At 32.5% G+C, this 15,650-nt stretch overlaps 1 protein-coding gene across 4 annotated transcripts in view; it reads left to right on the top strand.

Moving 5' to 3' along the window:
- Positions 1–15,650, top strand: part of NIPBL (NIPBL cohesin loading factor) — a 175,364-nt gene that overhangs the window by 65,868 nt on the left and 93,846 nt on the right. For all 4 annotated transcript variants that reach the window (XM_031444091.2, XM_031444078.2, XM_031444089.2 and 1 more), the window contains exons 2-6: positions 4,280–4,422; positions 6,441–6,606; positions 8,299–8,426; positions 13,625–13,724; positions 14,285–14,436. In XM_031444091.2, the coding sequence (XP_031299951.1) occupies positions 4,359–4,422; positions 6,441–6,606; positions 8,299–8,426; positions 13,625–13,724; positions 14,285–14,436 (610 nt within the window). In that variant the 5' untranslated portion in view covers positions 4,280–4,358. The remainder of the gene's footprint in view (positions 1–4,279; positions 4,423–6,440; positions 6,607–8,298; positions 8,427–13,624; positions 13,725–14,284; positions 14,437–15,650) is intronic.

Here is a 15,650-nt window from a genome sequence, read left to right on the forward strand (position 1 = left end):
CCTCCTGGAAGATACTCTCCTTTCACAGCATTCCTTGGCCAAACTCAAGTTTTGAAGGGTAGAGACTGCTTCCATCTTGTTAACTATTGCAGATTGCTTGCTTAGCATAGTATTTAACACAGTGACAGAAGATAAATATTATTGGATACATCATCATGAAGGGCTTAAATACCATAGAAACATAGTGTGAATTCTTGGATACCATTTATAACTCAAGGGGTACCTATATGGAGTTAGATGAACTATTAATCTAATCTAATGTGACATTTTAAATCTACTTTAACTATCAAGTAAAAAGGAAAATCCTTTTGTTATGTCCAGAAAAAAAGAGATGAAACATTTTTCTGGAGAACAACACAAAGTAGAATTTAAAGGAATTTTGATTATTAATTTAATGCAGACTGAATGACTGTTAAGGGAAGAGTTACCAAATTGATGATATCTTCCATTTAGCATACATTTATCTCATTGTTGATATGCTCAGAAATGGAGGAAATAAGTGGTTTGTGTTTGACAAGATTGATTTATTAAAATGTTATGCCAATTTTGAGAAGTTACGAACTTAACATAAGTACTAGGGTGTTAACTTACTCTTAAAATCTTTTATTGAATACTGGTTTTCTTCAGAGTGAGTTTTGCTTATTGCTGTATAGTCCAGATCAAGAAGAAAGTAAGAGTACTTAAAGTGCCATAGAAATGTGAACCAAGTACGAAATAGATGTGACTGTAAGTTATAAAGTAAGGAGTCTGACTCCATAAAGCCTTACTCGTCTTACTTTATAGTTACATGGTATACTTTTACTGAATAACATTCATTTAAATTTGATGTTTCAGTCGAGCTATAAAATATATTTAAAAAAAAGAATGAGGCATTTATGAAAGATTTCTGAGATAACATGACAAAGGCAAGACATTTCCTCATTAGATAAAATTGGAATATTAGTACCTCAGTTTTCTATAAGGATTGAATCAGAGTACATTTAAAGTTTTCTTTACCATTTTTTTACTATGTAGTAGGTGCTTAGTAAATGTTGGTTATCATTTTAACCAGTTTTTTACTACTAAAAAAGTGAAATTGTTGAGATAATAGCATTCATGTTCTTTTGGCTATAGGATACAAAGTGGCTGTCCAGGAAAGTTTTGTCCACTACAAGATTAGATTACCTTTTATTCCAAAACCATCTCAATCTGAATATTACTGTTGTAACTTTTACCAATACTATTTTATTTGCATTTCTATCATTTATATAAGGAAATCTTAAATTTTGAAGTGAAATTAAACGAGCAAAAAACTAGGGTCTTTAATTTGGCAAGTGCTTAGAAGTTCCCTTCAGACTCATAATGGGCTGAAATGGGAATTTACTATAATATCTTCCACTAATTAACTATTATTTTAATTAAACATCAAGCCATTCTAAGATTATGTTATAAATGATTTCTTGATTTTTTTGTGTGTTTGATTTAGTTTTTACTATTACAGCAGTTAGTTTTTTTTTTTTTTTACTTTTTATTGCCATTATTTATTTCAGCTACTTTACCATTTAAATAATTGTAGGTGAGCGTGCCTAGGACTGTTGTACATACTTGTAATACTATGGTGAATATATACTGGAATTTCAAATAATAATTTATAATAGGTCTTTAAGAAATAGGGGTTACCTATATTGAAAAGACCCCCTTTCCGTAATTCACTTGTGTTTCTCCTCTATTCCTCTAAAGTATTTTTCAAGTTAGCAGTTAATATTGTTAACTTTTTGGATCACTAACAATGTACCAGGTAGTATGTCAAGTGATTTACATGCATTGTTATTTCATTCTCATCACCACTTGTGAGGGGGCTACTTTTTTATTCTTCCATTTCTTTAAGTCAGTAACTTTCGAATTGCTTTGACTTGATGACCCACAATTAGAAAGACATGCTACCTAGACTCACAAGACCATGTGCAGTGTAGCCTTTTATTTCTGTTTCCTCTATCCCTCTGAATGTTGATCTCAACGCACTAAGTTTATTTTACAATCCACTAATCAGTCACCATTCACACATTTTAAATAAAGCACTGCCTTAAGTGACAGTTCTAAACCACTCATTATAATCTTTCCCACTTGGTTACCATTTCATTCTGGACACGTTCTTCCTCGGAGATAATGACTTTCAGCTACAGTTTCAGCAGTTTCATGACAGATAGTGTACTTTTTACAGAGCCACTTAGACCAAACATTGCCCAATCCAGAGCCAGAAATGCCATGTCTAATTAATTAGGGGTTCTAGGAATGTTGTTTCTTGATGGACTCTGATCACCTTCTAGCGTAAGGCAGCAGCATTTCTACAGACTACTCATATTCATCAAAATCTATGACCTTGGCTAAAATTATAAGTCCATTTCTACCAAAGTCTTTTGTTCTTCAAAATCTTGGATTCCATGAAATTGTCATAGTTCAGCAGTAAGGTGTAAATAGATTTGTCAGTAGTCATCTACTCAGTCTGTATACTTAAAGCACTTTAAACCAAATAAGCATTGTTGCTCCCCTTCCTTTCTCTCTTACTCCCAGTTTTGAGTTGACATCAGCGTGTTCAGATACCTTGTCATGCCACTAAGAAGAGCACAACCTTAAGGTTAGGTTTTTTAATCTTCCAATTTAGACATGGTAACTGACATATATATATATATGATTTTATGTATATAGAGAGAATCATTTTCAGGCCGAAAAAACTCCAGCCTAGGGTTGGGTCTACTTAAAATGTTTCTCACCTGAGATTTAGGAAAATGGAATAAAGTCAAGTAGTCCACAGTAGATTCCCCTAACATGTTATTCTTTATGGGTACCTATCTATCCTCTGAATTAAATGATTAAAATGGTCACTTGTTACTTAATCTGCTTGAATATGTCAGTTTACATGTGCAACAGAGAGTCCTGTATGAATAACGATATTTTGTGCTGTTCTATACATAATTTGCATTCAGTGATTTTTTTCCCACATTAATTACTAAGCGTTTTGGTAACTTCTATCAGTATTAAATTCTAACTGACTTTTTTCTTGAGTGCTTGATGCAACTGCTAAATATACAGTGCTTCTTTAAACTTCTTTAGTGATTATTAAAGAATCAAATTAATTACTTCAAAGTGTAAAGTGCATAGTGTAGCAAAAGGAAAACTACAGGATAGCCAATAGTAACTATATCTTTCATAGACTATTTTCCGTACCATTTCCTTACAGTGAGCTTCTACTGGCAAGTTTTATATCAGTCATTCATCAAAGGAAAACAGTGTTTTTCCCTTGGCCAGTTACCAGAAAAGAAAGTACATATAAAGATCATTAATCTGTGAAGGAAAAAAAGGAAAGGAAATGATTACTAAAAAGACAGGATAGTTGTTACCACTAGAAGGAACTAGAGTGCTAGACTTCTGGATGGTGGTTCCAGGAATGCTTACTTTATAACTGTTAAGCCATACATATATGTTTTTGGAACTTTTGTCAGTCTTTCTCATATTTATAATGAAAGTCAGGAAGACGAATATTCTTATTTTTAACTACCTATATACTTCTGTTTTTTAAAGAAAAAACTTAAATTTGCAAAGTTGCATTATGATGTATGAGTAAGGGGAGTTACTAGTGTTACATCATTACACTGTTTTGACGTTTATAACTCAAAAAATATAGAGGCTCTCTTAAAAGTTACTGACTAGCAGATATAACCTTAAAAAAGAGAAACATTTACAGTTTAAAGTTTACAACTCAGTTTTCTATTTTAGCACTATGTCTTAGATAATTGATATAGAGGAGATTTCCTCTGTTTGCTGTTGTTTATAAAGTTATTTAATAAAGACACATCTTTGAATAATGTGTACATTACTTACTAGAAAGGCAAGTTGAACCTAGATTTTGATGTGTTTATGATGTGGAAAAGAAAACAGTGCTTGTCAGAACTGAGTGTCCCACCTAGTTATAGAGCCCACTAAGCTGCACAGACTCTTGAGCCAGATTGCTTAGGTTCTGATCTTTCTCTACAAGGTACTTTAAACTCCCTGGAAATTAATTTCCTCATTAGTAAAATGCAGAAAATAATAGTGCGTACCTTACTTGGTGGTTGTGAGGACTAAATGAGTTAACTATATGCAAAGCACTCTGCAAGTGTAATGTAGGGTAAGTAGTATGAGCATGATAGCTATTGTCATATAGGTTAAACAAATAAGAATAGCAGAAATTTTTGTTTTTTATAAGCATTTCCCTAATGATATATTTGACATATTTTTACAAATAATGTCTTTTTTGTTTCAGTGTTTGGGAAATGGGAAGTAATGACAGCTGGCACCTGAACTAAGTACTTTCTTAGACAACACCATTCCAGAACTTCAGGATGAATGGGGATATGCCCCATGTCCCCATCACTACTCTTGCGGGGATTGCTAGTCTTACAGACCGTAAGTGGTTAATTTATCTAATTTACATTCTACTCTGACACTGATTTTTGAAGAGACTATAACAGTAATTATTATTAGTGTCATAAGTAACAGAAAATGTTTAAAGATTTTAGATTTTGAATGACAAACATCATGATTTTCTTTGATTAATTGGCATAAATTTGAAGGTAACAACATTAGTGTAGTCAGACAATAGATAAAGACCTTAATTTCTGTTTCATTTTAAGGACCCATTTGGAAATGGTAGCATGTGTTTGTTTAAAGGTTTTATATGATAAAGGGATAAATGCAAAATTGAGGCTCAAAGAAGATGAAACAAAGCATTAAGAAAAATAAAAACCGAAGAAGCATGAGTTTGCATATAAGAACAATTTCAGACTTTTTAAAAAACATTTATAGAAATGGTAATTGAAACTGCACTTCAAGAAGAAAATTTGATACCCAACTTAATCTAATTTCTTAGTGATGTTTATGTTGGATGTTATGTTCAGTAATCTGTTGGAGTTTGTCTTAGACAGGAGCCTATTTACTCTAAACACTTAACTTTAAAGAACATTGTCATTCTCTTGAGTTTTACTTAGTGTAGCGCAATCTTTTAGGTACTCATTCTTTTGGGAGGCAACTCTAATTCTTAGTCCCCGGGTAATGGTGCAGAAAGCAACTCAAAAATGCAAAAAAAATATTAGTTCTTCTGTCATTTTACCTGAATAAATAAAAGGAAAAGGAGACATAAGAGGGATGAGTAGACAGTGAGGAGATGACCTGCCTTTCTTTGTATAGCAAGCATTATGCAATATATGGGGCTTTATAAATAAAGCTATGAGAAAATAACTTCGAGTAGTGTTTTTATCTGTGTTCAGTATTTCCCAAGTACTACCTTTTTCTCGTGTTAGTTTCCAGCTGGTTTAAATGGGGTAAAGTAGGCACCAGCCTACAGCTTTTTAGTGAGGAAACTAGGAGGGCTGGTTTATAAAATCTGAGATAATAAGAAAGTAGCTGGTAGGGTTAGGGTGACTCAGGTAAAAACCTTTGAAACTGTCTTTAGTTTTGTTGATCACTTTGTTATAGGTAAGGCATAATAAACTCAATATGCAGTACAGAATCAGATATACTACCAGGAAGTTCTTTTTAGTTACCCATTATCTCAGCTGTACCTTATTTTTAAAGTTTGTTTGCCCAATATACCTATTTATTACATAATAATTTATTTCCCATGTTTTTATTAGTAAAAAAAAATTATTATTACCCATTGTGGCTGAGCAGCATGATAGTTATACCATATAGGTAATTAGAAATTAAGGCAAAAACAAAGACACTTTAGTTGATGTTCTTAACTTTTAGTTTAGACATATGAATAAATTTCCATTATGTGAACAGACATTAAATAGCTGAATATAAACTACTGTAAAACATTTATGCCCTTTTGTTTACTGTTAGGAAGAAGAGAGACTATTTAGGAATTTATAACTTAAAGCAAAATCCCTTAGATACTCTTCCTGCAGAATCCTATTTTGTGAATGTTGTTCACTTGCTAAAGTGAGCTGTTTATTTTTGTATTTACTTAAAAAACATTATCTGGCAAAGAGTCAGGTATTATTACTTGGTTTATTTATGTGAGAGTGTATTGATTCTGATTAGTCTTATAAGCAAAAATAAATGAGATTAACTAATATATTCTCAATCCCTGGAAAATTACTTAGTTTTTAACTCTACCTTTTTGGCTACTCATTTATTAAGTTAATAAAAATTTAAGACATGAATAGTCAGCGCAAAGATAAAGAAGCTGAGTTTCACTCTTAGAGAATAGTATAATCTACTATGATCCAGCTGACATTTGGGGAGTTTTGTAGAGTTGTTTGAGGTTTGTTGAGGAAGAAGGATGTCTTTTATTAATTTGTCTCATTAATATTTGTAACTTACTTTTTAATAACTTACTTTTAATTCCCAAATGTATGTTAGCAGTAAAGAGACTTCTTATTGTAACTTAATTTCTAATAATCTGATTTTATTCCAAATAGTCCTGAACCAGCTGCCTCTTCCATCCCCTTTACCTGCTACAACTACAAAGAGCCTTCTCTTTAATGCACGAATAGCAGAAGAGGTGAACTGCCTTTTGGCCTGTAGGGATGATAATTTGGTTTCACAGCTTGTCCATAGCCTCAACCAGGTATCAACGGATCACATGTAAGTACAATCTAAAATAAAGTGAAAAATTCTGGTCTCACTAAGAGAATCAGCATTCCTGGTTTTACTTTTGTTTCAAAAAAATTTAAATACATAGTTTTATATTGATATCCAAGTGAGAACATAGCATTACTGTGATGAGATATTAATGAGATTTAAATAGGCCATAGTTATTTTGAGACAGTAGTTCTGACCTGTGTACTTCTATGAGATCTTCAATTCTTGTAATAATCTTAGGGTTCATCGAGGTGGCTCTATACAGAGGTCTAAAGTTACTCATGAAGCTCTCTCTTTTCTAAAATTGCTAGAGTGGTTAGAATTTCCAGGCACTATGGACTTTGCTTCTGGCTCTATTTAAAGTGGTATACTTTTCATGGGAAGGATGTCAAAAACTCAAAAGAGTAACTTCAAGGAAGGCTACCAAAGAATCTGGGACTCATTTTTTAATTTAATTTTTACTACCAAAGCAGTACATACCTATCTCAACACAAAAATGTATTAAAAAGTTCACACCTCACTACACATTGGTACTCATATGTCCTTCGATTTTTTTTTTTTTAATTAGGAGAATGAGGATAGCACATATTATAATAATGGAGAGGTCTCTGCCATCAGATGCTGCACATACTTTATTTTTAAAACTGATGACTTTAGGTGAAATACTAAATGTGAATTTTCTGATGGAGAAACAGAAACGATTGGTTAAAATCAGAAGAAAGTATAATGCTAATATTTAGTCATTCCAGAAATTCAAAAAATGTCAAAATAATACACTTCTTGTACTTGTACATCCTTAATCAAAAATCTCCACCAAATATTTAGAGGGATAAGGGAAGTAGCATATATATAGTGATGTTATTGAGAGCTGCTTTAAGATTGCCCCCAGAAATTTATTTAATCTTACCATTGGGCACCATCTTTATGAATCTTTCTCATTAGACTTAAGGAGTGGAACAGGGACATACTTAGAATGTAAAATTTAAAATACTGCCTATATTTAATTTTTTATCATTTACCTTTCATAGTTGTAAATTTAATTTGCTACTTACTAATTGCAGCTGTTCTTAACCATTTGCTTGGGTATCCCCCTACCCCCCAAAATGTCTGTATTTGAGAAAAGTATAATAAAGAAGGAAAAATTATACGTAGCCTTTGGGTCTTATTTTAATCAGTATGGCAACATTGTTACTTTATTCAGAGGACGTTCTTAAAAAGGTAGACTCACTCATATTCAGGTATAAGGGAGAAAATCTATTCCAAGCCCAAGTATCAACTTCTCTGCATAATTATCACTGCTACTCTTCCATTTTTTGAATATTTTAGAATAGACATTATTTATTTTCTATTTTGAAACTAATGAGAACATTCCTAAATTCACTTATAGTTCTATAAAATAATGTTTTGGGGTTTTTTTCCGCCTGTTTAAAATAAAATGGGGAAAAAAATAAGTTATTCTTAGAAGAACTTCCCTCTTGTCATTTTTGATAATTCTGTTTCTTCTAGGATTAGCATCTTTAAAAGTCCATGAAATTGTTAGACATACTTGTGTAATTTATTTTTATGCCATAGTCTTCTTAATTTTCTGCCACAGCCTTTTCTGAATTTCACTGGTGAATTGCTGTCTTACTAATATAGAATAGAAAATTCTTAATCACTATTTTAATTTCTTTGTATTTATTTTTCCAATGCCAGAGAGTTGAAAGATAACCTTGGCAGTGATGATCCAGAAGGCGACATACCAGTCTTGTTGCAGGCCGTCCTGGCAAGGAGTCCTAACGTTTTCAGGGAGAAAAGTATGCAGAACAGATATGTACAAAGTGGTGAGGTTTTTAATAATTGAATTTCGTAGTACATTTTTTATGAATCCTATATTAGAACTTGTTTCATGTGTAATTAAACCCAAGTGTCTCCTTTAACAAGCTAGCCTAACATCTATGAATGCTGTGTTGATACCTTGAATCAAGCCAAGAACAAAAATGAAACTAAATGGCTGGTTAACATTCTTGTAGCTTAATATGTAACTAAATTCCTTGGAAATTAAACAAAGCTTATATGTAGTTTGCTAGATATTTCAGAATGTATTTAGTCAATACAAAAGCTCTAGGAATTTTTTTTTTAATTTTAAAAAAATCATAGAATTAAGGGGGGAGGGTATAGCTTAAGTGGTAGAGCACATGCTTAGCAAGCACAAGGTCCTGGGTTCAATCCCCAGTACCTCCTCTAAAAGTAAATAAATAAATAAATCTAATTACCTCCCCCCAAATTAAAAAATAAAAATAAAAAATCATAGACTTGATACTAAAAAATCTTCATTAATCAAATAATAAAAATATCTGCAGAGCTTTTCAGCATGTAGTACGTGTAGTAAATCATTATACCAGGTATCAGTTTTAGTACTGACGGTGTTTACATTCATGGTTATGTAGTAATTGGTTTAACACTTCTGTTGCCTTAGCAATGGAAAACAGATTTGTAATAAATATTAAGGAAAATTCTTTTTATAACAAGTATTAGAGAAATCATAAAAAATATCATATCCTACACAGATGTAATTTTTATGTAGTCAAGGAGAGCCTTTAAGTTAGGAGCATTTTTCTGGTCTGAAGCTTACTGAATCTAACAAGCTCAAGTACTTGCACTTGCTTTGCTCTCAAGATTAAAATAGTTGGAAGGGAATAGTTTAGACCACTCAGGAAGGTCTAACTTTTTAACTGTTTGCTTGTATTCAAGAATATTGCCACATTAATTGACAGTACCTCCATGAAGTTCATCATTCCATTTCTTAGTTTTGTTTTGTGTTTGAATAGTATTACTTTGTTGATTTTGTGTATTTTTGTATGAATTGTGTTTTTAAAGCAATTTTATAGTTACTGTCCATTCCTCAAAGTGAATCCATTGGAAATCCCTTTGCCTAATTCACCTGTCAGCAAATCGAAGGCAGGTATGCAGGGCAAGACTGTATCTTTACCAGAACTACTAAGCTAGATTGCAGTAGCAAGAGACAGATAGAAATGGTGAAAGGAAAACTAGAATTACACATGCTCTGGAAGAATGTTGAAATAAAAAAAAAACCGTGGAGAGTTCGTTGATTAAAAGAAAGGCTATATAGGCATACCTCGTTTCATCGCACTTTGGTTCATTGTGCTTCCCAAGTACTGCATTTTTTACAAATTGAAGGCAACCATGCATCTGCCTTTTTTCCAACAGCATTTGCTTACTTCATGTCTCTGTGTCACATTTTGGTAATTGTCGCAATATTACAAATTTTATTATTATATTTGTTGTGGTGATCTCTGATCAGTGATTTTTGAAGTTAACTATTATAATTGTTTGGGGGCATGATGAACCACGCCCATGTGAGAAGGTGAACTAATTGATAAATGTTGTATACTCTGACTAGACTGGCAGTTCCTCTGGCTCTCCCTTTCCTTGAGCCTCCCTATTCCCTGAGACACAACAATATTGAAATTAGGTTAATAACTCTACAGGAAGAGCCTCATGTCTTTCAGTTTAATCAAAAGCTAGAAATGATTAAGCTTAGTGAGGAAGGCATGACAAAAGCTACAAGCTAGGCCTCTTGCCAACAGCCAAGTTAGCAAAGGAGAAATTCTTGAAGGAAATGGTAAGTGCTACATTAGTAAACACATGAATGGTAAGAAAGCAAAACAGTCTTATTGCCATTACGGAGAAAGTTTTGATGGTCTGGACAGAAGATCAAACCAGTCAGAACATTCCTTTAAGCCAAAGCCTAATCCAGAGCAAGGCCCTAACTCTCTTCCATTCTGTGAAGGCTGAGGGAAGTGAGGAAGCTGTAAAAGAAAAGTTTGAAGCTAGCAAAGGTTGGTTTATGAGGTTTAAGGAAAGAAGCCATCTCTATAACATAAAAGTACGAGGTGAACCTGCAAGTGCTAATGTAGAAGCTGCAGCCAGTTATCCAGAAGATCTAGCTAAAATTATCAGGGAAAATGGCTACACTAAACTAAAGATTTTCAGTATAGACAAAACGGCCTTCTATTGGAAGAAGATGCCATCTGGAACCGTCAAAGGTATAAAGGAGAAGTCAATGCCTGGCTTCACGGATTCAAAGAACAGGCTGGATCACTTGCTAAGAGCCCTTGCAGATGGTGAATTTAAGTTGAAACCAGTGCTCATTGACTGTCCTGAAAATCTTAGGGCCCTTAAGAATTATGCTAAATCTATTCTCGTCTGTGCTCTTGAAGTGGAGCAACAAAGCATGGATGACAGCATATCTGTTGACAACATGTTTTATGCAATATATTAAACCCATTGTTGAGACCTTTTTCAAAAAAAAGATTCCTTTCAAAATATGACTGTTCATTGACAGTGCATCTGGTCACCCCAAGAACTCTCATGGAGATGTACAAGATTAATGTTTCATGCCTGCTAACACAGTATCCATTTGGAAGCCTATGGATCAAGGAGTCATTTCAACTTTCAAGTCTTATTATCTAAGAAGTACATTTCATAAGGCTGGAGCTGCCATAAATAGAGATTAACATTAAACAGAGTTTGTAAGAAGTTGATTCCATTTCTCATGGATGACTTGGGAAGGGTTCAAGACTTCAGTGGAGGATGTAACTGCAGATATGGTGGAAATAGTAAGAGAACTAGAATTCAAAGTGGAGCCTGAAGATGTAACTTAATTGCTGCCAGCTCACTTTAACGTATGAGGAGTTGCTTCTTACTAATGAGCAAAGATGGTTTCTTGAGATAGAGTCTACTCCTGGTGAAGATGGTGTGAAGATTGTTAAAACTGCATCAAAGGATTTAGAATATTGTATAAAACTTAGTTGATAAAGCAGCAGCGGGGTTTGAGAGAATTGATTCCAGTGTTGAAAGAAGTTGTATTATGAGTAGAATGCTATCAAACAGTATTGCTTGCTTCAGAGATATCATTCATGAAAGGAAGAGTCAATCAGTGCAGCAAATCACTGTTGTCTTATTTTAAGAAATTGCTACAGCCACCTCAACCTTCAGCAGCCACCATCTTGATCAATCATCAGCCACCAACATTGAGGCAAGACCCTCCACTAGCAAAAAGATTACAACCTCACTGAAGGCTCAAATGATGGTTAGCATTTTTTAGCAATAAAATATTTTTAAATTAAGGTATGTACATTGTTGGGGGTTTTTTTAGACACAGTGCTGTTGCACACTTAGTAAACTACAGCATAGTGTAAACATAACTTTTATATGCACTGGGAAACCACAAAAAAATTGTGTAACTTCTTTTATTGCAATATTTGCTTTGTTGTGGTGGTCTGGAACCAAATTTGCAATATCTCTGAGGTATACCTGTAATAGGATAACAGCATTAAGTATAGGATAATTTGAGTAAGTAAAAGATTGAATAAAGGAAGTCTTCCAAGGTATTTATACCACATTTTTGTAACATTTTTTTACATATTGAATTTAGGTAATCATGCTAATAAAAAACTTTTTTTTCGGTCACATACTTTGTGTTTTATCCTACATATGCTTATTTTTTAGTCTGAAGCATTGATTTCTCCATCTCCTACTCGGTAAAAACATAAACTACCATTTAAAAATCAATTGATTCATTGCATGTTGTGACTTTTTTATAAGCATTTTCCTGTTGATATTTGGCTTTAAAATTTAAAAAGTGATTCTTTGTTGCTAAATGTAACTGAGTCACACATATGGAGAAAATTTAATAATATGCAAATAAATCACTTTGTTCATAGTTCTTAGGAACTTTGAGATAATCAGAAAGGACTGTTAGAATTTCATTTGTCCCTTTTATTTGTACAGCCATTGCTTCCAAACTAGTAATTCCAGCTTGTCACAGTGATGGCTGTTAATTCAGGGGAAAATATTTTTTAACTCCCATAACTCTTCCCTTTCTTGCTCCCAAAACAAAGGCAACAATAGTTATGCTAATTAAGTTATTAAGCCATAGAATATATTAATTAGTACTGAGTTTGAGTTGGAAGAGAAAATTCCTCAGTTAAAATTTAGACTACATATAAAAGAAAGCATGCTGTTAGCGGTAGACTTTGAGGTGGTTTTGAGCCCTCGTTGCATTTAGCCACTGTCATAGAACTAGAAGCTTTTCTGTAGTTCCTGGCAAATGGACATGTAGCCTCTTTTTGAATGTTTCTGGTGAAAGACACTTTTCATATCAGCAGAAGGAAATGAAATTTGTGAAGATAACACGATGCTTGAAGCTCCCCAAAAGATTGGCTATACATAAGAAAAGTCAAAGTTAATCACAGGTTTTTTTCTTTGATTTTAGAATGTCTAAGTAACTGAATTTTTCTGCATCTCCTATGTAACAAAATACCACTTATGTCACAGTTGAAGGAACAATGTCTAACTTCAAAAGAAATGTGAGAATCTAAAGGCTATCCTCACATTTTCATTCATTTATCAAATATTCATTTAATCCCCATTTTTATGGCAAAGAATTACTGTGGAAGAAAGAATAGGAACACTGTTTTGTGTTAAAAGACTTTTCAGATGGTAATTTCAGTACCTCAAACTTTGGGTCCCTAAGTGAAGTACTTTTTAAATCCTGGATCTGAATCACAGTGAAATAAATAGTGTTGTAAAATTAAGCTCCAAAGGATGGGAGATCTATATAATAAAGTATTCCATGTAATGGAAAAAACACCCAAAGGCCTGTTGTAGACAGAAGTGTGTAAATTTGGTAAGGGGTTACATAAAGCTACTTCTAAAAGTTCTTTTCTATTCTGAGGTTAACGATAGGACCTTAAATAAACAAGTAAAAGTTTTTTAAAAATTAAATCTATCTCTGGTCCAGGATTAGTTATATGCTAAAAGAATGTTTTGGTAAAATTGTACTTGAAATTTATAGTTTCTGTATTTTGTTCTTCAGAATGAACATACTGATCAAAAAGAAAAGCACAAAGAACTTTTCAATGTTTGTGAAAGAATAATGATTTAAACGATTTAAAGAATGATTTACCCTTAGAGGAAAATAACATGTTAATAACCATTTTTGTGTGTTGTTTAGGAATGATGATGTCTCAGTATAAACTTTCTCAGAATTCCATGCACAGTAGTCCTGCATCTTCCAATTATCAACAAACCACTATCTCACATAGCCCCTCCAGGTAATATGTGTGTATCATTTTATTAAGTATTATTTTCTGTGACGAATATTCTTGGGAATATACACTGTATACTACATTTAGATAATGATAAATTATATGTCGTTAAAAAGTTGAAATGCTTAGCCTTAAATAGTAACTCACATAAAATATTTGCCTTAAAATGTTATATGTGGAAATGCTCTTATTTACTGATTGAAATAGCTACCATCTTAGTAACTTAATTTCATAAAGATAAAAGAATGTGTTGAAATAACCAGTATGTTTGAGAGAAATAAGAAAATTCCTGGAGTAGCATCTAGAGAGGATGGCTTTATGTACCTCAAGCAAATGGATACTTTTATGTAAGTAAACGAATTACCCCAGTTTTTTCAAACTGCTTAGTATGACTCTTAGATTTTGAATTGTGAATGATGTTTGTATATTATTCATTTTTCAAAATTTTTCTGTTTGCCTAGATTTTATACAAATTAGAGTTTGGAGAATTTTTTGACAGTGAAATTTCAAGGAATATCATATTTATTTCATTTCCTGATATTGTTTGTTTGGATTTTGGATTTTAGCCGGTTTGTGCCACCACAGACAAGCTCTGGGAACAGATTTATGCCACAACAAAATAGCCCAGTGCCTAGTCCATATGCCCCACAAAGCCCTGCAGGATACATGCCATATTCCCATCCTTCAAGTTATACAACACATCCACAGATGCAGCAAGGTAAGAAAGATGGTTGTTTATTTGCAGGAAATGCCTGTAGTTTTAAGCAAATTCTTTTGTTTTTCTCTTTACAAAATTTAAAACACGAAGACTATACTGTATACTTACTTGTCAACAAACATTTCTTTTAAGATAGAGCTTATATCATTAAAAACGTTAAATTCATAATTTAGAAATTCATCATTTGGGAGGTAAAAGAGTCAGTGTGATTTGACTCTGGATTAGGTTATTAAACAACTCAGTGTATCTTGTTAATGATACTAGGAACTGCTTTTTTAATTGGGCTTTTTTCTTACAGTAGCACTTAAACCAAAGAAGAATTATGTTTTAATTAGTAAATATATATAGTGTGAGAATTTTACTAAAAGGTAGATACAGTACTAGTAGAGGAAAATTAATAATCTTACATGCAAGATTTTTTGAAATTAGATTACTACTTCTCATTTGAAGTCATGCTAATAATATGATGTCTTTTTAAGATCATTCTGCCTTGGGATATATGTCGTGGTTACTAAATAATTTATTAGTATAAATTTATACATAATTTTTTGAGAAATTTTGAAAAGTACAAAAGATAATATAACAGATATCTGTGTCTGTCCCCCATAATTAACAGCAAATTTTTAACAGTCACAGTTATTCACTAGTTACTATTTGTATTCTTATTTTTTAATTATACAAGGAGTCAAACATCCTTCATTTATAAACTTTTTATCTTACAAGCTTTTAACTTAGTGTCACCTAATAAAACAGACAACTTCTAGTTTCCCAAAGCTAGATAATGAAATACTAGATTGAACCTATTTCATACAGTAACTCCAGGAAGAACTTGTAGGCAAATCGTACATTTGAAATAAGTAGCTCCAAAATTATAGATTTAGTGTAAGGGCTGAACATAAAGTATGTATGTATATGAGCTCTTAATACTTGTGAAATATTAGTATTCTATTCTGGCACACTGAAGTTATGGGAAACATTTTAAATGTAATTAATCAGGGGAAAAATAGTGAAAGGACATATTTGTTTCATAAGGAAAGTCTGCATACACATAAATATGTATAGGAAAAACCATAAGTTTTTACTCTAAATACTGCCATTATTTTATAACAAGATAAACCCAGCTTTTTTTTTTTTTTTTTTTTTTTTAGTTGAAGTCATAAAAGAATATAGTTTGAGGGCCTATTCAATAATGAGTCATTTCTTGGAAATTCTCA

The sequence above is a fragment of the Camelus dromedarius genome, chromosome 3 (assembly GCF_036321535.1).
Source record: "Camelus dromedarius isolate mCamDro1 chromosome 3, mCamDro1.pat, whole genome shotgun sequence".
Classification (NCBI taxonomy): Eukaryota; Metazoa; Chordata; class Mammalia; order Artiodactyla; family Camelidae; genus Camelus; species Camelus dromedarius.